Source organism: Pristis pectinata, chromosome 22, assembly GCF_009764475.1.
Source record: "Pristis pectinata isolate sPriPec2 chromosome 22, sPriPec2.1.pri, whole genome shotgun sequence".
Taxonomy (NCBI): Eukaryota; Metazoa; Chordata; class Chondrichthyes; order Rhinopristiformes; family Pristidae; genus Pristis; species Pristis pectinata.
Window position 1 is genome coordinate 33,635,379 of NC_067426.1, and position 25,052 is coordinate 33,660,430.

The window sequence follows — 25,052 nt, forward strand, 5'->3', positions numbered from 1 at the left end:
CACTTAGGTGCAAGGAAGTAATGCTTGCTGCTCCAATGAAGGAGATTGGCAGTGTGAGAACTATCCAGGGAGGGAATTCCACAGTGGGACACAGGCAGTTGTAGGCAGCCCAGGCAACAGGAGAGTGAAGGGAAATGGGGAACCAAAAGAAGATCAAAGAATTTAGAAACTTTGTGGCTTCGAAGGAGGTAAAAGAGAGGAGAGGGTGGAGCCTTGTAGAAATTTAACTACAAAGGTGAAAATTAGATAGAGAACTGAAACCCATAAGGATAGGTTAACGGAGCGGCAATGACTATGGGAAATAGTGTTTTGGATGACCTGAATGTTGGCAGATGGCATTTCAGGAGCTGGCCAAGAGAATGTTGCAGAGCAGTGTACTGCGGATATGGCAATGGTGCTGGATGAGGTGAAAGAGGGTACGGTGTTGGCTATGCCAGCGTTGTGCAGAGGCTATGGCAGAATTGTGTGGGTAATTAGTAATTGGGTTATTATTGCCACATGTACTGAGACACAGTGAAAAGCTTTGTTTGCATGCCATCCAAACAGATCACTCCATCAAGTACATCAAGGTAGTACAAAAGGAAAGTCAACAACAGACTGCTGAATATAGTGTTATAATTACAGAGAAAGTGCAGTGCAAGCAGACAACTAAGGTGCAAGGGCCATGATGAGGTAGATTGAGAGATCAAGAGTTCATCTTTATCATACAAGAGATCCATTCAAGAGTCTTGAAACAGCAGGATAGAAGCTGTCCTTGAGCATGGTGAGGGTGTGCATTTTCAAGCTTTAGTATCTTCTGCCTGATTGGGGCGGGGGGGGGGGGGAAGAAGAGAGAATGTCCGGGGTTGGAGAGGTCTTGATTATGTTGGCTACTTTCCCGAGGCAGCGGGAAGTGTGGACAGAGTTAATGGAGGGGAGGCTGATTTTCGTGATTGACTGGGCTGTGTCCACAACTCTCTGCGATTTCTTGTGGTTCTGGGCAGAACAGTTGCCATACCAAGCCATGATGCATCCGGAGAGGACGTTTTCTATGGTGCATCTGTAAAAATTGGTGAGGGTCATTGGGAACAAACCAAATTTCCTTAGCCTTCTGAGGAGGTAGACGCGCTGGTGTGCTTTCTTGGCCATTGCGTCTATGTGGCTGGACCAGGTCAAGCTATTGGTGATACTTACACCAGGACTCCAGCACTGAGAACAGGCCAATTTAGCTGTGAAGGGAGGCAGACTGTACAGTTGGAATTAGAGACAATGGGTTTCAGACTTTTTTATGTTTAGTTGAGGTAATTGAGGCTCATCCAAGACTGGTTTGTAAGTTGTCTGTTTGCAGAGAAAGCTGTAGAACTCACCGTGCAGAAGGGTGGATTGCTATGCAGTGTAATTCAACAAAGCAAAGTTCAATAACCTATAAATCTGAGTCGGTAGTCACCACGGCCAAAGGGAGGTCCATTTGTTCATTCCTTTTACCAACGAATTCACCATTATTCAGAGACGTCTTTCCTGATGCAGGGTTTCGACCCAAAATATTGACAAGTTCTCCCCCCACAGATGCTGCTTGACCAGCTGAGTTCCTCCAGCAGATCGTTTGTCTTTCCTCCACAGTTGCCATTTGTCTTTGTAAATCCATTTTCTAGTTTTTTTTCTTACAATATGGAGGGCTTAATTATTGAGGTAATGACTAATTATGAAGTTGCTATTAGTTTTTGAGTATATTGTTAGTTATTGAGGCTATTATTAACAAAACAAATCGCTGTTCCCACTCTGATTGTAATTGCAGTTTTACTTTCAACTTTTTATTCTTCCTCAACCCCATTGAACCGCCAGCACTCGCTATGAGGCATGCTGGCATTCATCTGTAGGTGAGGAGACTAATTGTGGATGGAAACTCCAGCTTTTTCCTTACTCTTCTGCAAATTGAGCCAACAATTCTCTCACAACGCCATTAAGTAATTTAACTACCTTCAAGGACTCACTGTATCAATGCACATAAACTATTTAATAAATTCAAAAGTGGCTTGTGTGTCAAAATGTTTACTTAAGCTATAAACACAATACACAACGGAGAAAAGTAGAGCACCAATTTTATTTAAATTTGCAGGAACTTTGGAAGTCATTCATCAGTACGAAGCCTTCCTTATTCATGGAGTGAGCCACAGTTCAAGGGGAAAGGGTGTCACAGACAATTAACAAATTCCCCTACTATCAAGTCTGAGTTACCAACTGACAGGATGAAAATATTCATTTTTAGTTAGCTAGAGGCATGGGTCAGACTTAACCGAACAGGTTATGGATAGGAGCTGACAGCAGAAAATGGCCACAGCTCAGCATCAATTGCGAGCCTCACTCTGTCGAATGGAACCAAGGCTCTGAAGGACACAAAACAGAGAAGCACCAACTTCTGACCTGATGTTGGCGCCATGTTAGCGCTCCCATCTCTGAAGCAGTTGATGGAAGGTTTGTCTCACTCCAGAGAGTTATACAAAACATCTCACTGTAGTTCAAGGAGTGCTACAATCAGAGGTATGACCCTTCAGATGGATGTTACAGTGAAGATCCAGTCTATCTCTTGGGTAGGCAAAAGTGATTCCACAGCAATAAGCTGAAGAGTGAAGCAGCAAAACCTATTGTCATGATCAATAATTATCCTTCAGTGAACAACACTAAAATGTCTTATCCAGCCATTATCATACTGAGTGTGGGAGCTTGCTGTACACAAAATTGGCTGCTGGGTTTCCACCATTACGACAGTGATTATACTTCAAAAAACAGCCAGGGTTGTAAAGTTTGAGGGGTTATGAAAGGTGCTACAGAAATGTTGGAAGTGAAAGACTTGCAACATAATTGCAAGAGTAGGGAGTTCTCCTCCCTGCGGCCCTGGCCGACGTTTATCCCTCAGTTTATCCCTCAGCACATTGCCATTTGTGGGATCTTGCTTTGCAGACATTGGCTGCTCTTTCCCACATTGGACCTGTAACTATACTTCAAAAGGTGTCCTGAGCTTGTGAAAGATGCAGGACTTTCCTTCCTTCCTTTTGTTGGACTTGTAGCCAAGCTCAGCCAGTTAGGAGTGTCACAACTGCGTGGCGACACCTGCGGGCTGCCCCCACAACACTCTACACAAAAGATGCATTTCACTGTGTGTTTCAATGTACATGTGACTAATAAAGATATCTTGTCTTGGAATGAGAGTCAAAGGTGAGCTAACAGGGGAACCTTCCCTGGGTGCTGGTCTCTGATCTGTACCCAATGGCTAATCAACAGGTGTGGGTTAGAACATGATCAATGATGTTGTTCAATAGTGACAGTCAGCCCAGCTGAACCAAAAGCGAAAATAACACCAGGTTCGGTTAGACACCAGGCTAGACAGCATCTGTGGAGGGACAAACAGTGTGGACATTTCAGGTCAATGACCTTTCCCTCGAACTGATCTCTGTTCTTAATTTCAAATTTCCAGTAATTACAGTGAACTCATTATGAGATACAGCGGAAGTCTGTGCGGCATCCTTCCCTTGAGAACTCTTAGTGCTATCACCGCTCCTTAGGCTTGGAAAACAGAGGCCATATACAGGGCCCCAGTTCATGTCTCAGCTCAAAGCAGTTACTTTATTATTTATCATTGGGACTGGCAGGATGAGTTAACAGGAACAAATATCTCGATTCAGGTCTTTTCCATAATTGCAAACTGATTGTAGAAATTATACATGGGAATCAGTCAATGGGAATTCTGTGGAAAAATCAGCAAAACCAAACAACAAAATTCCTTTAAACAGCAAAATAGTTAGAGACTGAACAAAGAGCTGCCCCTTGGGGTGAATCCAGGCTCCAGGGAGGTGAGCATGATAAAGCCACAGCCCCACTCCCTGCTATACTTGCCCTGACAACCATTGTCATGTTGTCCAATGAAAAGTCTGACACCAAGTCATGGCTGAAACTTAATCCAACGTAAAGTAGGTAGGACCAATACAATCGTAGTCATTGCGTGGCAAGGTCTGGTAGCCTGTTTCCTGATTTGTTTTTGCTAGGCCATTCTCACAGCCAAATGGTGGAATGGGCCAATGACCTGTTGATCCTGGTCTGTGTTTCAATGGTTAATGCCATGATGATACATTTCCATCTCCGTGACATCAGGCATCTCTGCCATAACTCTCTGTAACTGTAAGACTTTATTCTGCATTCTGTTATTGCTATTCCCTTGTACTACCTCAATGTATTTATGTTTTAAAATGATCTGTATGGATGGCATGCAAAACAAAGTTCTGTACCTTGGCACATGTGACAATAATAAACCGATTTCAATATCAATAACCTGTGCACTACTGACACTAGAGCAGCCACCTCTCGGCTCTATTTCTTCAACATCTCCCTCCCGGAATAGAAATCCTCTATGAACTCTGTTGGAGTTAAACTGAATCGTTATCCCAGCCATTGACCCATAACTGCATGGGGCAGAAGTGTCAACTATTTTAAGATACATGTCAAGGACACAATATATTTGAAAACAATATTCCCCTCACACAACACACACACATATATAAATAAACACTCCATACACAGTTTGCAGCAGGTTCTTGCCCACCTATGAGATTCCGCACGAGATAAAAATCGCTGAAAAAAAGGTACTAGAAAGGTTAACTGTTCTTCAAGTGGATAAACAACCTGGTCCAGGTGGAATGCATCTCAGGTTCCCTTATACGATGAGATGGACTCTGACCTCACGATCTACCTTGATGTGACCTTGCACCTTATTGCACTGCACTTTCTCTGTAGCTGTGACACTTTACTCTGTATTGTTATTGTTTTTACCTGTACTACATCAATGCACTCTGTACTAACTCAATGTAACTGCACTGTGTAATGAACTGACCTGTATGATCGGTATGCAAGACAAGTTTTTCACTGTACCTCGGAACAAGTGACAATAATAAACCAACACCAATACTCAGTAACAATGACAATACTCCAGTTGTGGCTGAATCGATGTTTTAGAAAGGTTTATCTGTGCATACATGGGTCCTGTGTTCTTTTAATCGACTTTCCCAACCTGCCCAGTGATGCTTAACAAACTATGCACATGTACCCCTGGTCTTCCTGCTTCCGTGCATCTCTTAGTATTGTGCCCTCTAGATCACATTGCCTCTTCTTATTCTTCCTGCTAAAATGTAACATTTCATATTTCTTAGCATTAAATTTAATTCTGCTGACCCTGAATCTGTGGGCATTTGGAGGATTATGGTCAGAGTTTCCCGCCCCACATCCCTCAGCAACTGAGGATGCATTCCATCTGGACCAGGTGAATTATCCACATGAAGTCCAGTTCGCCTTTCTAGCACCTCCTTTTTTTAAGAAATTTTTATCCCATCCAGAATCTGATTGCTATGCAAGAACCTGATAGTTTAAACTGTGTACAGAGTGTGTGTGTGTGTGTGTGTGTGTGTGTGTGTGTGTGTGTGTGTGTGTGTGTGTGTGTGTGTGTGTGTGTGTGTGTGTGCGCGCGCGCGCGTGTGGCTGGGGGGGATGTGGATATTATGTGAGGGGAAGATTCTATTCACATGTGTGTCCTTGGCATGTATTGTAAATGGCAGGTCAGCTTATTGCCCCCACCCCCTGAATGTATCAATGCCTAAAAAGAAACCCAAGGCAGAGTCCAGATTCCAGCCCAGTTTTTATCTCTTCCATTCTAACTGGAGTTACAGAAGGTCTTCACAGGAGGAGCCAGGTATTTGGGGTACATTTCTATGTAGATCAATTATATTTGTATATGCGCCTTATGTCAGATGAACCAGGTGACCACCGATTCCAAGGTCCGCCATAGCCTTGCAGAACTCCCAGTTGCCAGCCATTTTAATTCCCCTCCCCATTCCCACACCAACATGTCTGTCCTCGGCCTCCTCCACTGCCAGGGTGAGGCTAAACACAAACGACAGGAACAGCACGTCACATTCTGCCTGGGCAGTCTACAACCCGACGGCATGAACACTGAATTCTCCATTTTCAGGTGAACTGCTCCCCCTCTGTCCCTTTCCTCTCTCCTCCTGATCCACCCAGATCCTCCTACACCCACCCCAGCCCACAGCACCCTGTTTCATTCCCCTCCTCCACTCACCCCATCTGCCCGTCACCCACACACCCCTCCCACTGGGTCCCCTCCCCTCACTGTTCCCACCTCCCTCCCCTTATTCCATGCTCCACCTTTCTGTCCTATCAGATTTCATCATCTGCAGCTTTTTGGCGCCTCCACCTATCACCTCCTGGCCTCTGTCACTCCACTCATCCACTCTCCTCTCCTACGTCTGCCTATCACCCCTCCTCACCTAGATCCACCTATCACTTGCCAGCTCTTGCTCCGACCCTTCCTCTTGCCTCTTTATACTGGCTACCTCCCCTCTCTCTTTCAGTCCAGATGAAGGGTCTCGACCTGAAACGTCGACTGTCCATTTCTCTCCACAGATGCTGCCTGACCCGCTGAGTTCCTTCAGCATTTAGATAAGATAAGATTTCTTTATTAGTCACATGTACATCGAAACACACAGTGAAATACATCTTTTTGCGTAGAGTGTTCTGGGGGCAGCCCGCAAGTGTCGCCACGCTTCCGGCGCCAACATAGCACGCCCACAACTTCCTAACCCGTACGTCTTTGGAATGTGGGAGGAAACCGGAGCACCCGGAGGAAACCCACGCAGACACAGGGAGAACGTACAAACTCCTTACAGACAGCAGCCGGAATTGAACCTGGGTCGTTGGTGCTGTAATAGCGTTATGCTAACCACTACACCACCGTGTTGCTCCAGATTCCAGCATTTACATTCTCTTGTGTCTCCAAGTTTTATAGTTTGATCGGACGAAGATCTGTCACCAGCACAAGACATCACGTCACAAAATGTTTTACAGCCATTTGAATGCCTTTGAAATGCAGTCACAGTAGTGCCACAGAAAGTCCTGTCAACATTTTGTGCACAGCTATCTCCCACTGGCCACAAGATAATGACCAGATAACCTGTTGGAACACTGTTGGTTGAGAAGTAAATATTGGCCATAATACTCGGAGAACTTCGCTGCTGATTTTCAAAAATGTGTTGCAACTGCATTAACTAAGAACAATTAAAACTCTTCTACAATTGCCTATTTTCATTTTCCATATTAGAATTTTTTTAAATGCATCAGATCCTGCTGTGCACATCGCTGAGGAAACAAATCACCCATGAGCTGGCGCACAGCAACCACAGAGTCGCACACAAGGAGAATGGAATCACGTCTCCAACTCACACTCCAACTGAAACCGTAGGATAGAACAGCAATGATGTCAGACAGTCGTCTAAATGGATAATGAAATTCTTAGCATTTCATAATCTGCATGAAGTGTAGTTCTATCAGATTTCAAATGAAATTCATAAGTTAATTGGTGATTACAATATTTACTATCACTGATGTCATCTATCTCCAGAGATTAGCTCTTCTTTACCCCAACACCATTAATCACCAAACACAAAACACCTGACATCTACCACGGTAAACTTGACGTCATTGCAATTATGCAGCATGAATCACCAGACTTCTGATTGACAGAGCAGCATGAAACAGTACAAGGGACTCACACTGCAAACACAGAGAGGCAGTGTTAAAGTAGATTGCCTGGGTCATGTCAAAGATCAGTTAGCTGTCAAGAAACAAAAGGACTGTCATGGAGACAGTAGACAAGCACATCACCTGAAGCCAAAATTGAACATCTTCTGCCAATTTATGCTTCTTCTGATAGGTACAACAAACAGGATCGATAATCCCGGCAATTCCAGATGAGTAAATCCATTAATGGACATTAGGTAGGATCATTAAATCCATCATTAGGGCATTAAAGAGGGCCATTAAACCAACCATGGTATTAAACAAAGCCACAAAACAAATCAATAAGGTATGGAAGGTGCTCGCTAAACCCATCAAGAGGGCATGGAAGGGACTTGATAAGCCCCATAAGAGTATTAAACCATCAATGGGGCTTTTATGGGTTTAATAAGCCCCTTCAGTGGAGCACTGAAGGGGGGGAGGTCTTCAAAACCTAAGGACTCTCCATAACCCCTATCGATAGGCATTATGGAGAGTCCTTAAATTTATTAGTAGACCAATACACAGGGCTACTAAACCCAACAGTAGGGCATTAACCAGGGTCATCAAAAGAGTTGTTAGAGTTTCATGAAAGGGACAAATCAACGGGGTAATGAAAGAATCACTAAATCCTTTTGAAGGGCATTAAAAGGGATAATTAAGCATCAAGCTGGCAATAAACAGAGTTTACTTCCCCAATTACACTTTATGTGTGAAGATACACACATACTGTTGCATTGTAACTGTGACTGAATGTAGTAAACTGTGAGTGGAAGTGAGAGTGTTAGTGAAACATGAACAGAAAATAGGATCTAAAAGTTTTCTACAAGCATGTATGTAGCATGGATTATCAGAAGCGTGTAGGCTGATTATGGGTAAATAAAGTGTTCAAATACATTGAGGTAGAAGGTATCGCTGGAGTACTAAATGGGAACCAAGGAGGAGATGATCCCAAAATCTCAGTAGGAGGGGAGGTAGTAGGGATGAAATCAAAGAGGAAATGCCCCTGAGGCTGGCAACGCTTAAACAAGTCACCAGGACAAGAAGGGATCCCAACATACTGAGGGCAGTGAGGGGAGGAGTTTTTAGAGCTGCTTTCGATCTCCCCAGGAAACAGGGGAGGTGCTGGAGGACTGGAAAAGAGCAAACACACCACCCTTCCTCATGGATGAGTCTAGGGACACATCCAACAACTGAAGTTTGAAAACAATAATCAGGGAAAACGTCAACAGGCACCTGGAGAAAACAGGTTGGATAAGAGAGAACCAGCACAGATTTGTTAAAGGCAACATTAACTGACCAGACTGAATATTTTGAAAAGGGATCATTGATAAAAGTAATGCAGTTGGTGTCAGTAACATGCATTTCCAGTGTTTGATAAAGTCATGCACAGAAGGCTGGTTAGTGCAGTTCACACTGAAGATCATAAGAAAAAGAAACAAAAGCAGGTCATTCAACCCCTCAAGCCTGCTCCACCAGTCAATAAGATCATGATGTGATCTCCTTGGCCCACTTTCCTGCCCACTCCCCATAATGCTTGATCAAGGATTCAGCCTCCACAGCTTTCTGGGGCAAGAAATTCCAAGAACTCACAACCCTTTGAGGGAATAAATTCTTCCTTGGCTTAGTGCTAAATGGACATCCCCGTATTCTGAGACATTGCCCTCTGCTCCTAGACTCTCCCGTGAGAAGAACCATCCGCCCAGCATTTACCCTGCACAGCTCTCTAAGAAGAAAAACAAAGGACTGCAGATGCTGGAATCTGGATGAAAAACACGATGATGCTGGAGGAACTCAGCAGGCCAGGCAGCATCCGTGTGGAAAAGCAGGCGGTCAACATTTCGGGTCAGGACCTTTCTTTAGGACTGAAGATAGGAAAAAGGGGAAGCCCAATATATAGGGGGGAAAAGCAGAGCAGTGATAGGTGGACAAAAGAGGGGAGGCGGGGTGGGCACGAGGTGGTGATAGGTAGATGCGGGTAAGAGATAGTGATGGGCAGGTGCGGGGGAGGGGAGTGCAGATCCAGTGGGTGATGGGTCACAGGTAAGGAGAGAAAGGGAGAAAAAGGGGCGTAGAAAAAAGAGAGATAGGCTTGGAAAGGGAAGAAGAGAAGAAATATGGTGGGGGGGGGGTGGTTGTGGGTAAGCCCTCTAAGAATGTTTATATGTTTTATAAATATTACCTCTCATTGCTCTAACCTCCAATGAGTACAGACGAGGAATGTTCAACCTTTCCTATAAGACAATCTCTCCACATCCGGATCAGCCTAATAAACCTTCTCTCAACTGCTTCCAATTATCTTTCCTTCAGCAGGGGGAATGAAACTATTTGCGGTACTCTAGATGTGGTCTCACTTGTACCTTATTTAGCTGCGGTAAGACTTCCTCTTGTTCAACCCCCTTGAAATGAAAGGGTCTGTGGCACAATGAATAGGAAATCAGCTTAAGTGCACATTTCTACACTTTCTACACTTCTGCTTAAGTATATATAGCTGTGTTTCAGACTTGAGGATAGCAAACAGTGGTGTTCCTCAGTCCTGGGACCATTACCTTTTTGATATATGTCAATGATGAAGAAGGCAAAATTTCCAAATATGCAGATGACACTAAGTTTGGAAGTGTGGTAAACCATGAGAAGAATAGTAGCTAATTTTCATGGCATTTATACCCTGTGTATGCATCCCTATGACAACAATAAGCTTGAACTTGAACTTGAACTTGAGTAAGGCTCACCAAAGAGGCAGACAAGTAGCAAATGAAAGAGTGTGTGATGCAAGAATAAAGAGGGACAATAATGATGAAATGGTACAGTTATAAAGGACACACAGGAGCAGAGGGGCCTGGGTGTACATGTGCATGCAGGGCATGTTTAGGGAATGATTAGTGAAGCAAGTAAGATCCAGGGGTTTATAACCCTCCTCTCTTGCCCAGATACAAAAGCAGGGAGGTTATGTTGTAGCCAGACAGAACACTAGCTGGGTCACAATTGGAATACTGCATTCATTTCTTGTCAGTACACTTCCGGGAGGTTGTGAAGGCCTCTGAGAGACTGTAGAAAAGGTTTACTGGAATGGTTCCAGGGATGAGAGATTTCAGCCACAAAGTTGGACTGGAGAAGCCGGAATTGTTCCCCTTGGAGAAATGAAGGTACAGAGAAGATTAAATCGAAGTGTGCAAGGTCAGGGCTGATTTCGATATAGTAAACAACAGGAAACAGAGGACCAGAGGGCAGAGGCTTCAAACTCTCAATACAGCACACAAGTGGGATGTGAGGCCAAACTTTTATATTCGGAGAACAGTAATTCACTGCCTGTCCAGGCGGTGGAAACAAACCTTCAAAGAGGAATTGGATGGGCACCTGAAGGAGAATAATTTGCAAAGCTATGGGGAAAGAGCGGTGAATGGGACCAATGAGATTGCTCTACTGGGTGCCAGCATAGACTTGATGGACCAAATGGTCTCTTTTTATGCCATAAGAATCCTATGATTCAATGACTACACATCAAGATTGGTCACAACTAGGGTCATGAAGGGCACTCACGTCTTTATCTCTCTTCCCTAATTCTGTGTATTTTACAATGTTGTGTTGTATATAATTCCTTGATAGGGGTAGACATTGCCAGCAGCCATGCTGCATAAATAGCAACACTTTGGAACTATGCATGTAACAGTACACTCCCACTCCCGTCATCTCTTCCCTCTCTCACCCCTGCTCTTGGTATCCCCTGTCCTCTCAGTGAACTGTTCCACTCAGACACACCAGGGGCACTCAAACTTCTGCTTTCAAGGAAAAAGGACACATCTGCTTGACCTGGAGGCTCACAAACACAAACTAATATTCTCATTGGTTCATACCTATCTCTGGTTTCTGATATAATCGGGTCCCAGTTTACTCAGAGAGGAGACTGAAACATCCTTTTCTGATCCATGGTTTGCTATCACTCCAGAACGACACTAATTAGCCAGTCTGTTGGGTTCCTGTCAGACACCTTAATTTCTGAGTGATCGATCTGGTGATCACTAACATTCAAATGGGACAAACCAGCAAATATTAAAATTGAGGGCCAGGTAGGAGAGTTGGTTTGGATTCTGTACCTATAGGACATGTGGATATGGCAGGCCGCAGTGTGGACATCCAGACAAACCTTTTGTACCAACTGGACATGTTGAGGAACTAGCAACATTGGGCAATATCAAGGGACAGGCACCAGTTAACTGCCATCAGTTCTCGCTTTGTTATCCTTTTCAGTAAGAAAAACAAGTTTTGTTCTTAAACAAACTAATTTATGAATGAGCTCCATGAATAGAGAATCTGTATCTGAATTAAAGCTCCCCATGACCTACTGACTCATTTATAAATCATTTCTGCACCAAATATCTGGAGTTATTCTTTAACCCCGCGTGTACATGTCTGAGAAACACTAGTGGAACCGGACTGACATAATTAGTGGGTAATGTGCCCTCATCACTAACACTAAGATATTATTTATTACCTGACCAACATTACAAGTGTTTAGTAACAAGATGCAGAAATAAACTCCACCTACCAGCTTCCTCATGTCATCGTTGAAAACTTTAATAGGCTCAGTTTGGGAGATTTCCCTTTTCAAATGGCATCGCTAAAATGGATATCTGATCTTTCTTACATTCAGTAGAAGGTGCTTATTGTGTGCAAACTGGTTGCTGATTTTTCTACATTACTACACCAAATGTTCTTTGGAAAGCTCTTCCTCAGCTGTAGTCTGCCCTGAGGTCATTCAAACTGTTGAACAAACACAAGTCCTTCTTTTCCCTTTTTGGGTAGGAAGAGAGTGGAATCAGAATCCACGCTAGGACAAGAAACTAAGCTGGCAACATTATGTTGTCTGCGTCCTCTGGGGCTCCAGGGAAGATGAAAGATCCCAAGACCCCAGAGCAAATTTTGGGCAATTTTCTTTCCTCCCATCTAAGCAGTCACAATCTAGATCACAACACGAAGGTAATGCGTTGTATAAATAGTACCCTTCTTCATTCCTCAGTTACTTCTCATTCAGAAAACATCCACTTATACCTTAAATCCATTGATCTGTTTGCTTCGATGTCCTTCTCTGGGAGCTTGTCTCACTACTGGGTGGGACGCACCTGGCATTGCTTTCCTGCGGAGGTTAATGTGTAATTTGAGGTGATGACCATCCGTGGTGGGGGTCACCATGGACGGTCACCACCCTACAGCTACACTAACAGGGTAATTAAGCTAGGGCCTTCCCAGCCTGCTGCCCATCAAGTTTTGGTCCACACCTCAGATTCTGAGTAAATAATCCAGCAGTTCAGGGGTTCGGGCAGGCTCAGTGAGTAACGTCAATGCTGAGTTAAACCTGCTTTAACATGGCAGTGCAGGACTGCAGGGCTGCAGCAGCAGTCTTTGAGATGGACTTTCCAAGATGATATACAGTAACAAGGCCTGGCTGTTATGTATTTTGAATTCCTGAACCAAACCATTGGATATAGAGCACTTCAGAACATCCTACAATGGTAGGTTCACACAAGATGGACACAAGCCCTTCAGGTACCAACGCCACACCGACCATCAACTAGACATTTACATCAATCCCAAACTAATCTCATTTTATTCTCCCCACTTTCTCATCAACTCCCCACAGATCCCATCACTCACCTATACACTAGGGACAATTTACAGCAGTCAGTGAACCTATCAACCTGCCAGTCTTTGTACCCGGAGGAAACCCATGCAGTACCAAGGGAAAGGTGCAAACTCCACACTGACAACACCAGAAATCCGGACGGAACCTGGGTCACCGGAGTTGTGAGGCAGTGGCTCTACTAGCTGCACCGTGTTTCTCCACAAGCACAAGATATTTCTTTAATTTCCAAATCAATGAATAGGCATAAAAGGCACAGTAAAGATCAGCTCATATTAGTGGTAGAGATCAGTTCACATCCGAAGCCCTGGTTCCCTTGCTGGTCAATACTCCCTCCCCTGCTCTGCCAACCCACAGCACCCCTGTGGTTTATTTACGCACAATCACAGGACACACACGAGCCACAGAATATAAAATGGGGTATCAGCCATGTAGTAGGGAGCAGAGGCAAGCTTACAATTGCAAATCTGGCACTGTGCAACCACTGTTATATTATACTCTGGAGAGTAAGCAGTGAGAACGTCTCTCTGCCTCCTGTCATTGGTCAGCTCTTTTGAGCAGGATTATCATTTGCAAACCTTTATTAAATTCTGGTTTACCAATTAGTTTCTTGATCACACAGTTCCTTCAAACATCCCCAGAGTGGATGTACTTCTTATAAACATAATTTGAATAAAAGATCCTTGGTTTACAGGAACCAAATTCAGAAAAATATCCCAAATCTTCCATTTTAATATTTCCGCTGAGTACCAGTTGTACCAAGAGCTCTCTGAGAGATACTGCCAAATGTTGTACTTGGACAATTTGTAACCATTACGCACCACAGGAAATTTTACTTAATTTAATGAAGAAAATATACAATATTTAGCCATTAGTTTAATTTGCAACGAAACCATAGAGCCAATGAAATTCCTGATACAGAGTAGGTAGTCTGAGATTACTGTCACACCGACAGCACAGATTCACTGTCCTCTTTTACAGTTTTTCTCCATCGTTGGCAATTGAACAAAATTCCAGCTGACACACTTCAGAACCACAACCCCCTTCAATAGGCAGATGGTGATTTACTACCCAACATGGTGATGTCCCTTAGACTCATGGAGTTCAGCCTCTCCCAGAATCATTTCCTTGACCTGCATGTTCCCAGCATTTCCTACTGTCATTTCTTTTATTGACAGTCCTTCTCTCCCCTTTCTTCCGATCACCCAATGTTCTGCTCCCCCACTGCACTTGAACCTTCAAAACCACTCATTGTTGCGAGACATCAGTATAATGGTTGTAAAACATCCATCATCAAAGATCCCCCCACCATCCGGGCCAGGCCATCTTCTCACAGCTACCATCAGGCAGGAGGTACAGAAGCCTGAAGTCCCACACCACCAGGTTCAGGAACAGTTACTTCCTTTCAACCATTCAGTTCTTGAACAGTTTAGCAACACTATGATCACTTTGCACTAAAATGGAATTTTTTTTTGGTCACTGTAATTATTCCTCCTTCTTCAGATCCTTCAGAACTACTTGAGTCCTTCACTACATGGAGTCTCCCTCAACAGGTACATGGATGGGAAAGGTTTAGAGGGATACGGGCCAAACGCAAGTAAATAGGACTAATTTTGATGGGAATCTTGGTCAGCATAGACCAGTTGGGCCGAAGGGCCTGTTTCCATGCTGTATGACTCTCAACTTCTACCCTCCACTACGATGCTTGTACTCCTGGGCCCTGTGTGGGCAGTGTGCACAGGAGATTGCTAGTGGCAGGAGCCATACGTTGGTCATTATCCAGGGGTCAGAATGTACTTGATAGTTGGTGCTGAGGTCACATTCTAGTTGCCATGTATTCAGAGACTTTGCAGTGGGCAGATGGGTGGGATGGGCATGTTGCCAGGGTCATGCACCCTGGGAAAGGACTTGCAATGGACGAACATTGTGTCAGAGTTACTTCCCAAAATGAGGAGATGGTTCAAGCCACAAAAGCAAAATACCTCAGAAACTGGAAGGTTGAAGTAGAACCAGAAAATGTTGTAAATACTTGGCAGGTCAGGCAGCATTCATGGAAGAGAAAGTGGTTCACATCTTGGATCAATGACAGCACACCACAACTGTTCTTACTGAACTTGCAACAGAAGCCTGTGTTTGCTCTCCACAGCCTAAACTGCTGTGTTCCTCCAGCATTTTCTCTCTTTTATTTATGGCTCAATTTTCTGCTTGCAAAATTACAAACGTAAAGTCACCCATGCACCATACATTTTTGAAGGTTATTATTTTTACATCAAGGTAAAAGAGTTAGTCCCTGTTGCATATTTATGAGTGGTAACCTTTTTTGTTTTAAAAGCAGCTGAAACTGGGTCCCTCAGAACAACTAACATGTATTCAGCAGGGAACATGGTCAGCAACTCCCACAGCAGATGCATATTGGTATACATTGTTCAAGAAGGGAAATAGGGATAATCCTGGAAATTATAGACCAGTCAGTCTCACGTCAGTGATAGGAAAGCTATTGGAGAGGATTCTTGGGGATAGGATTTACACACATTTGGGGAAAGACACGACCTGATTAGGGACATACAGCATGGCTTTGTGCCGGCAAGTCGTGTCTTACTAACTTGACTGAGTTTTTTGAGGAGGTGACGAAGGTGAATGATGAAGGTAGAGCTATGGATGTTGTCTACATGGATTTTAGTAAGGCACTTGACAAAGTACCTCATGGGAGGCTGATCCAGGAGGTTAAGATGCATGGGATCCATGGTGACTTGGCCCTTTGGATTCAGAATTGGCTTGCCCATAGAAGACGGAGGATAGTGGTTGATGGGATTTATTCTGTCTGGAGGTCCGTGACTGGTGGTGTTCTACAAGGATTTGGACTGGGACCTCTGCTGTTTGTGATCTATATAAATGATTTGGCTGAAAACGTAGATGGGTGGGTTAGTAAGTTTGCAGATGACACAAAGATTGCTGGTGTTGTGGATAGTGTAGGAGTTTGTCAAAGGATACGGTGGGATTAAGATCAGTTGCAGATATGGGCGGAGAAATGACAAATGGAGTTTAATCCGGACAAGTGTGAGGTGTTGCACTTTGGGAAGTCAAGTGAAAGGAGAAAGTATAGATTTAATGGAAGGGCCCTTAATAGCATTGATGTACAGAGGGATCTTGGGGTCCAAGTCCATAGCTTCCTGAAAGTGGCTGCACAAGTGGATAGGTTAGTAAAGAAGGCGTACGGCATGCTTGTCTTTATTAGTCGAGGCATTGAGTTCAAGAGTCAGGAAGTTATGCTGTAGCTTTATAAAACTCTAGTTAGGCCGCATCTGGATTATTGCATTCAAGTCTGGTTGCCCCATTACAGGAAGAATGTGGAGGCTTTGGAGAGGGTGCAGAAGAGATTTCCCAGGATGCTGCCTAGATTAGAGGGCATGTGCTGTAAGGAGAGGTTGGACGAACTAAGGTTGTTTTCTCTGGAGCGGCGGAGGCTGAGAGGGAACCTGATATAAATTTATATAGGATTACGAGAAGGTATAGACAGCCAGTATCTTTTTCCCAGGGTGGAAATGTCTAATACCAGAGGGCATGCATTTAAGGTGAGAGGGGAAGTTCAAAGAAGATGTGTGGGGCAAGTTATTTACACAGAGAGTGGTGGGTGCCTGGAATGTATTGCCTGGGGTGGTGGTGGAGGTAGATACAATGGAGAGGTTTATGAGGCTCTTACCTCATATGCGGAGAATGGCGGGATATGGACCGTGTGCAGGGAGAAGGGATTAGTTTCATTAGGTGTCATTGGTTTAATTAGTTCGGCACAACATCGTGGGTCCAAGGGCCTATTCCTGTGCTGTACTGTTCTAAGTGTTTCAGACTTGCCCAGGGCTTGGTCAACCCTTCGAGACGGGCAAGTGTTGAAGAAACGTTTGAAAAGACCGAGTTGAGATGTAGACCGGTTTACCAAGAGCTCGGGTCTCAGGCAGCCACGGGCACGGCAGCTAAAGGCGGAGAGATTAAATTGTAATCACAATAAATAATCATTGTTGTGAACAAGATCTAATGCACCATCTGCGGGTCAGTCCATTGTAAATGACTTGTTCACTACAGGGGCCGGTTAACTGGTTCCAGTAGCGCTCGGTGCTAAATAAGCAAAGTTCGACCTCAGTTACATTCTGTTGACTCTCCTGCGGTGTCGGTCACTGGGCTGAGCTGTTCCACGCGGGACAGTGTGCCCAAATATTATCCCGCTCAGCAAACACGCCACGGGGCGCTGGGACGGGGAGAGAACCTTCGGGCAGTGAGTGGGAGCCGGGGATGTCCCTGCTCCCCGTGTGGATGGAGGTTATTGCCGGGAGACATCCCCGCTCTCGCTGCCTCTCACTCCAGTGAGGACATTCCTCGGATCCACACTAAGCGGGGGGGGGGGGGGGGGGGGGGGTGGTTGGGTGACATTAATGCATAGCTGAGCCCCTGAGAAGAAGCTGTCCGGGCAACAGCGCGGCGCAGGGGCACAGGACCAGCTCGGTGGCCGGCGCTGAGAACCGACAGGCTGGGCTTCCGTATCCCTGCACCGGCAGCTCTCCCGACAGAAGCAGCCCGAGTGCGTCTGGTGCGGCAGCGCGGGGAGGGAGGGGCAGGGCAAACGAGGAAAGCCAAAGTTAGAGAGAGGGAGTGGAGAGGGAGAGAGAGGGTGGGGGGCGCACAGAGGGCCAGGGAAAGAGAGAGGGAGAGAGAAGGAGAGAGAGAGAGAGGAGATCGAGAGAGAGCACACGCCGGTGCCAGGACGGCCACAGACTCTTCACCGTCCGTTCACCTCGCCCCGTTGGATCCACATCCCCACCTGTGCTCGGCGCCGACACCGGGTGAAGACTGGGGTCCACATTTCCAGTTCACCACCTCCACCCCCCCCCCCCCCGCCCCTCCCCAGGTGGGGATCTCATGGGCTGATCTCCATCCGAAGCCTCTCGGGATCCCGTGGGCTGTGGTCCTGTCCCCTCCCCGTGTCCCGTCCGGAGGGAGGATGAGGCGGAAGGTTCCTCCGGCTGTGTGAGCCCTCGCCCTGCCCCGAGGACATACCGAGGGGAGCCGCGGTTACGTTACACAGAGTGGGGTGGGCAAGGACGTGGTGTTCACGGGGACAGCTGACCGTCGGGCCCGGGACCACGCTCCGGTCTGCGGCTCCGCTGTGTTCAGCAGCGGCTCCGAGCGCAGGCGGAGCCGGGTGACCAGCCGCTCTCCCCTACCCACAGGGAGGGCAGCTCCACGGTTCACCCTCCACACCGCCGCATGTTCGCAGGGAGCGAGGGATGTACCGGCTGGTCTGACCCCGCGACTCTCCATCTCCGGCACCCCCGGCGGCCGAGCTTTAAACTCCCAGAGCCCCTCCTGCCACTTCAAATGGCCCTTCGAAAGTCCTCTTCGGTCAAAACTATCGGGACCCCTCATGATGCGCCTGAGTCGTGTTTGGAACAAATTGTCAGATACCCCTGCACGGACCACACCGTCAGATACCCCTGCACGGACCACACCGTCAGACACCCCTGCATGGACCTCACGGTCAGACACCCCTGCACGGACCACACCGTCAGATACCACTGCACGGACCACACCGTCCGATACCCCTGCTCAAACCCCACGGTCGGATACCACTGCACGGACCCCACCGTCGGATACCACTGCACAGACCACACCGTCGGATACCCCTGCACGGACGACACCGTCAGACACCCCTGCAAGGACCACACCGTCAGATACCCCTGCAAGGACCACACCATCCGATACACCTGCACGGACCTCACGGTCAGACACACCTGCACGGAACTCACGGTCAGACACCCCTGCAAGGACCACACCGTCCGATACCACTGCACGGACCACACCGTCCGATACCCCTGCAAGGACCACACCGTCCGATACCACTGCACGGACCACACAGTCAGATACCACTGCACGGACCACACCGTCCGATACTCCTGCTCAAACCCCACGGTCAGATACCACTGCATGGACCCCACTGTCGGATACCCCTGCACGGACCCCACTGTCAGATACCACTGCACGGACCCCACCGTCAGATACCACTGCACAGACCACACCGTCGGATACCACTGCACGGACCACACCGTCGGATATCCCTGCACGGACCACACCGTCAGATACCACTACATGGACCACACCGTCAGATACCACTGCACAGACCATACCGTCAGATACCCCTGCACCGACCTCACCATCAGATACCATTGCACAGGTCTCACCATCCAATACCCCTGCATGGTCCTCTCTTCCACTGGGGATGATTCCCAGTCTCTGGTTGTTAGGGAAACTCTGGGAAGTCAAGGGGAATAATGGAAAGATGGTGTTGGCTGTGATTTCCTCATTGAACTCTTCAACTATCAGATGTACAGCAGCTGGAGGAGGAAGGGTGTGGAGGATTGGAAGTACCCCTGGTATGTGCCCATCAGGTTGCTCCTGTGTCAAGCCGCCGTCTGTCACAAGCACATTCCCCCCCCCCCCCTCAGCTCAGCAATAGCACCACCTCTCCCTCCCAGTGCAAAGTCTGTCCCAAGAAGACAGCACTGAGGGCACTGTCACAGTCCCGGGATCGACAGCATCACACCTTCACACCCCAACCCAAACCCAACACAACAGCTCCCAGCTGATTCCCCCTGAATAGTCAGAAGGATTTTCCCACCTCTCCTCGCCAACAGACACTTGCTCTCGGTTAGGGAGTCACACACAGAGATTTCCAAGCCTCCACTTCCTCTCGCCCCCGAGATACCTTTCACTTCCTGCGGCAAAACGCCAGCAGCTGGAGGAACTCAGCAGGTCAGGCAGCAGCTGTTGAGGCAGAGGGATGGTTCTGATGCGGAGTCTCAACCCGAAACATCGATCACCCCTCTGCCCCCACAGATGCCGCTCGACCTGCTGAGTTCCTCCTGCAGTTTGTGTGTTGCTCCAGGTCCCTGCATCTGCAGTCTCTTGCGTCTCCCCCTTCCCCCCCCCCCCCCCCCGCTCCCCAAAAAATTCTGATTCACTTCATTCAGTACCCAGACTTCAGGAACAGTGCAGAGATATAATGGAGCAGACCTCAACACCACAGCTAAGTAATAAAGGGATCATTTCCAGTATCCTAAATAAACAGGTGTTGGTGGGTAGTGAGGAAGGTTGTCAATAGCAGGAATAGATCAGTTGGAAGTAAGGACAGAGGAACGGCAGGTGGAGTTTAATTGAGATAAATGTGAAGCATTGCAGTTCGGGAGGTCAACTGTGAGAGGGGAGTATTGGTGTTGGTATTGGTTTATTATTGTCACTTGTACTGAGGTACAGTGAAAAACTTGTCTTGCATACCGATGGTACAGGTCAATTCATTACCCAGTGCAGTTACATTGAGCTAGTACAGAGTGCATTGATGTAGTACAAGTAAAAACAATAACAGTAGAGTAAAGTGTCACAGCTACAGGGGAAGTGCAGTGCAATAAGGTGCTAGGTCACAACAAGGTAGATCGTGAGGTCACAGTCCATCTCATCGTATAAGGGAACTGTTCAATAGTCTTATCACAGTGGGGTAGAAGCTGTCCTTGAGCCTGCTGGTACGGGCCCTCAGGATCCTGTATCTTCTGCCTGATGGGAGAGGAGAGAAGAGAGAATGACCCGGGTGGGTGGGGTCTTTGATTATGCTGGCTGCTACACCAAGGCAGCGAGAGGTAAAGACAGAGTCCAAGGAGGGGAGGCTGGTGTCCGTGACACTGTAAATGGCAGGTCCTTTTGGAGCACTGATGTACAGAAGGATCTTGGGGTGCAAGTCCATTGCTCCCTGAAAGTGGCAACACCAGAAGATGAAAGGAGGCATAAGGCAAATTTGCCTTCATTGGTCAGGGCACTGAATACAAAAGTCAGGAAGTCATGTTGCAGGGGTATAAAACTTTGGTTAGGCCACAGAGAGGCACACCAGGATGTTGCCTGGATTAGAGAGTACTAGCTATAAGGAGAGGTTGGACAAACTTGGGTTGTTTTCTCTGGAGTGTGGGAGACTGAGGGGAGACCTGACAGAAGTTTATAAAATTATGAGAGGAATAGAGAGAGTAGACAGTCAGACTTTTTTCCCCCAGGGTGGAAATGTCAAATATATAGAGAATAGGTTTAAAGTGAGAGGGGGAAAGTTTAAAGATTTAAGTGGCATTTTTTTTACACAGAGAGTGGTGGGTGCCTGGAACACGCCAGGGAAGGTGGCGGAAGCAGATACAATAGCAACGTTTAAGAGGCATTTAGCTGGACAAATGAACCGGCAGGGTATGGAGGGACATAGACCATGTACAGACGGATAGGAGTAGTTTAGATTGCCATCATGGTCGGCACAGACATGGTGGGCCGAAGGGCCTGTCCCTGTACTGTTCGATGTTCCATGTTGCAAGGCGCGGGGCGCGGCTGAACCATTCCGTGCCTCGGCTCAGTCCCACCGAACCAGTGCTCGGCTCTGCCCAGCTCTCCACGCGGTACAGTCACGGCTGCTCGGCGACACAGCTCGGTCACACAGGCAGCGCCGGTTCTAACTCTGGAGCCATGGACACCCAGCGCAGGAACCGGACGCCGCAGTCCCAGCCTGCAGTCTCTAACCCCCAACTCATCTCAAATAAATCCCGAGTCAACTTCTGACAGGGTCCCCTTCCAACAGTCTTCGGCAGAGAGAAAACAATCACTTCGAACATCACAGTTCTGAGTATCAGTCAAATTCTCAGCAGGTCAGGCAGCATTTGTGGAAGGAGAAACAGGGCGAGCATTTCCGATCGAAGTCCCTTTAGACCTCCGTCACGGAGCGGGGCTGGGCTGGGGGGAGAGGAGGTGGGGGTGTGGAGATTGTGGTCACCACTTTACAGGTAAAACGCGGCTGCGTTGGAGACGGAACGGGGGGAGATTTCTGAGGATGTTGTTCTCATTCGGGACATTTAACTCCGGGGAAGATTGGGGAGGCTGGAACACAGAAGGCTGAGGGGAGATATACCGACGTGTGTAAAATTATGATGGAGAAACCGCTGGAAGTCTGAAATAAAAGCATAAAATACCGGAGATACTCAGGTCGGGCAGCATCTGTGGGGAGAGAAAGAGAGTCCATCAGAATATTAGGACGGGCCTAGATATCGGCATGGACAGGACGGACCGAATGGCCTGTTTCCGTGCCGTATGACTCAATAAGGGGTCGACACCAAGGGGCAGAGATTCAAAGTAGTTGGTCGAAGCAGGAGAGGCCGGATGAAGAACAGTTTGCTCACTCGGAGGTCTGAACCTCAGTCCCCGAAAGGCGCAGAAACCCTCCCCACATTTAAACTGTGTTTGCGTGCGGACTTGTTGGCCAAATGGTCTCCTCGTATTGTAAAGTTTCTATAATCCCATGCAGAACACAAAGTTCTGGAGATACTCAGCCAACAGGGTGCACTGAGTATACAGGTCCCCGCCGTGCAGGTCAGAAGTGTGAAATCGAAACGAGCCTCCCCTGCTCTCGCCCGCCCCAGTCTCCAAAGCCGCTGAAACCCCAACCGTATAAAGTTTTCTTTCCGTCTCCAGAACAGACGCCGGCGCCTCTCCACCTGCACGCCGCCCGGTGCTGAGACACCGACCAGCCACGCCAACGCCTGCAGCGGGTAAACGGGTCTCAGAGGGCGGAGGAGAAATCTCGGGGACCGTATCCCCATCGCTCCAGACCGCCGGGGAGAGAAATAAATCCCAAGTCTCGTCTGAATGCATAAAAGTAGGGGCTCTGAACGTGTGGTGACGACACAAGGGACCACCGATGCTGGAACTGGGTCCAAAAAACAGCAACTCCGCGGGTGGAGCAGCATTTGTGTGTGTGTGTGGGGGGGGGGGGGGGGGGGGAAGGAGTCGTGGACGCTTCAGCTAGGGACCCTGGATCAGTCGTGATGAAGGGTCTCTCCCCAAGACGTCGACCATCCCTCTGTCTCCACGGATGCTGCCTGGCCCGCTGAGTTCCCCCAGCAGCTTGTTTTATTTTGCTCTGTGTGTTGGGTGCTGTTGTAAGCAGTGTTCCTGGGAGCGGGAGAAACCCCAGCCCCGCATCGGGTGAATGCGAGCAGATAGTGGGGGAGTTTGTAAAACCCCTGCCCACCCCCCCCCCCCCCCCCCCCCCCCCCACCACACCGAGTGAAGGCAAACCACCGAGCCGCGGTGATACCAGTAACAGCGCTCACTAATGCAGCGTCAGTGGGGACAGGACTGTGGGGGACAAAACTCTCCTGATAAATATTGCTTCACGTTTTCACAGTGACCTGCCTTCTCTCCGCCGACATAACCGAGGCTGCGGAACCCAGCGAACACACAATATGTTTACTTTGCTGACATTACACGTGTGCAGAGGAGATGCTCTGGGATATTAAGGCTGTACCAAGGGGGCGGTACACAGTGTTATTTCCAACAGCTGAACACAAATGGAACATAAATTAAGTAGTCCAACTTGTAAACAAAGCAGTGAGATGCTCGATTTATCTCGAGCACAGATACAAAGAGAGAACTCAAGGGTCTTAAATGTCACGCTTGAATATCGTACTTCAAATACACTTCTACAACTGTCTGCGATGTTTACCTACATTTCTTTAAAACACAGGCAACTGGCGCGTCGCGTCTAAAGTTGCTCATTAATTTAGCTCCCGCGTTTGGAACTCCTGTGACGCGGATGGCTTAAAACAGCGACGTGTCCCGAGTGAAGTATCTCCCGTTGCCCGTGAATGTAGACAAGTTCATAACGAGCCAATCCCACCACTACCCACTGCATCGGCTAAGGACTCCGACGGGATTAAACGGTTCCCGCAAATGCCACACTTCGGGCGGGCAGATTAAAGAGCGCTGCGAGCGGATTTAAAATGCTTCAATAATCAATTACACCAGCAATCTGAAGTAAATATTTGTAATCATTCGGATGAATTCGGCGAAATAGCACCATAACATTCTTAATATGCAGACTGAAACACTGGCACAGTTTGTAAACAACATCAGACCATTATAACATTAGTTATAAACACCTCAAATAAAGTCTCCCGCACAGTATTATAAATATTGCACCTTTGCACTTTGAAAACGCCAACACAGTTTGCAACATTCGTAGAATGGAAACACACTTCCCAAAGTATGTAGACGAGAATATAAACATTTGGAACATGTAAGACACACATCGCTCTACACTGTTATTTGTTTGAATGCCACGGGAGAGTGCGCGTTGGCTACTCACATGAAGGCATGGTAAATAAAAGCCCAGCCGCGCGGTCTCTCCAGGACGTTGTAGAGACAGTTCTGCAGCTTTCTGTAGCGGGCATTCCGTTTGTTTCCGTGCTTAAGCGGCAGCGGTCTGCCCAGCAGCCCGACGCGGGCACTCTGCGCGCCGTCCCCGGGCGCCGCCGCCAGCCCCAGCCTCTCGCCGTCTCCGGGCGCCCCCGCCAGCCTCAGCCGGCTGCTGTGGTGCCGATCTCCGGGGCTGCCCGCCGTCCCGTCCCGGCCGGGGAGCCCGCTCTCCACCGCCGTCAGTCCCACGAACTCCACCCGTTTCTCGTCCGGCATGCCGCCGTTATCCGCGTGGTTCCGGGGCATGTCTCCCGGCCGCGGGGAGAGGGGAGGCTCGGGGTGTCTCCCCCGGGGACGGCGGCCGCTCACACGGCCAGAGGGGGTGTCGGCAGACCGTGCAACGCCGGCGTCCGGGAGAGTTTAACGGGACATCCCGCCGGGGGGGACGGGACTGTCGGAGTGTTGCGGCAGCGTGTGCTGGAGCGGGGCTCAGGCGCCGGGCTCCGGACACCCCCGCCTCCGTCCTGCCATCTCCGGCTCGGCAGCGACCCGCCCCCTCCCGCCG

At 47.9% G+C, this 25,052-nt stretch overlaps 1 protein-coding gene across 1 annotated transcript in view; it reads right to left on the reverse strand.

Annotated features, from left to right (window-relative positions):
• Positions 1–24,793, reverse strand: part of LOC127581570 (potassium voltage-gated channel subfamily KQT member 4-like) — a 370,353-nt gene extending 345,560 nt beyond the window's left edge. Inside the window, exon 1 of the mRNA XM_052036036.1 lies at positions 24,438–24,793. Coding sequence (XP_051891996.1) covers positions 24,438–24,793 — 356 coding nt within the window. The remainder of the gene's footprint in view (positions 1–24,437) is intronic.
• Between the last annotated feature and the right edge of the window lie 259 nt (positions 24,794–25,052).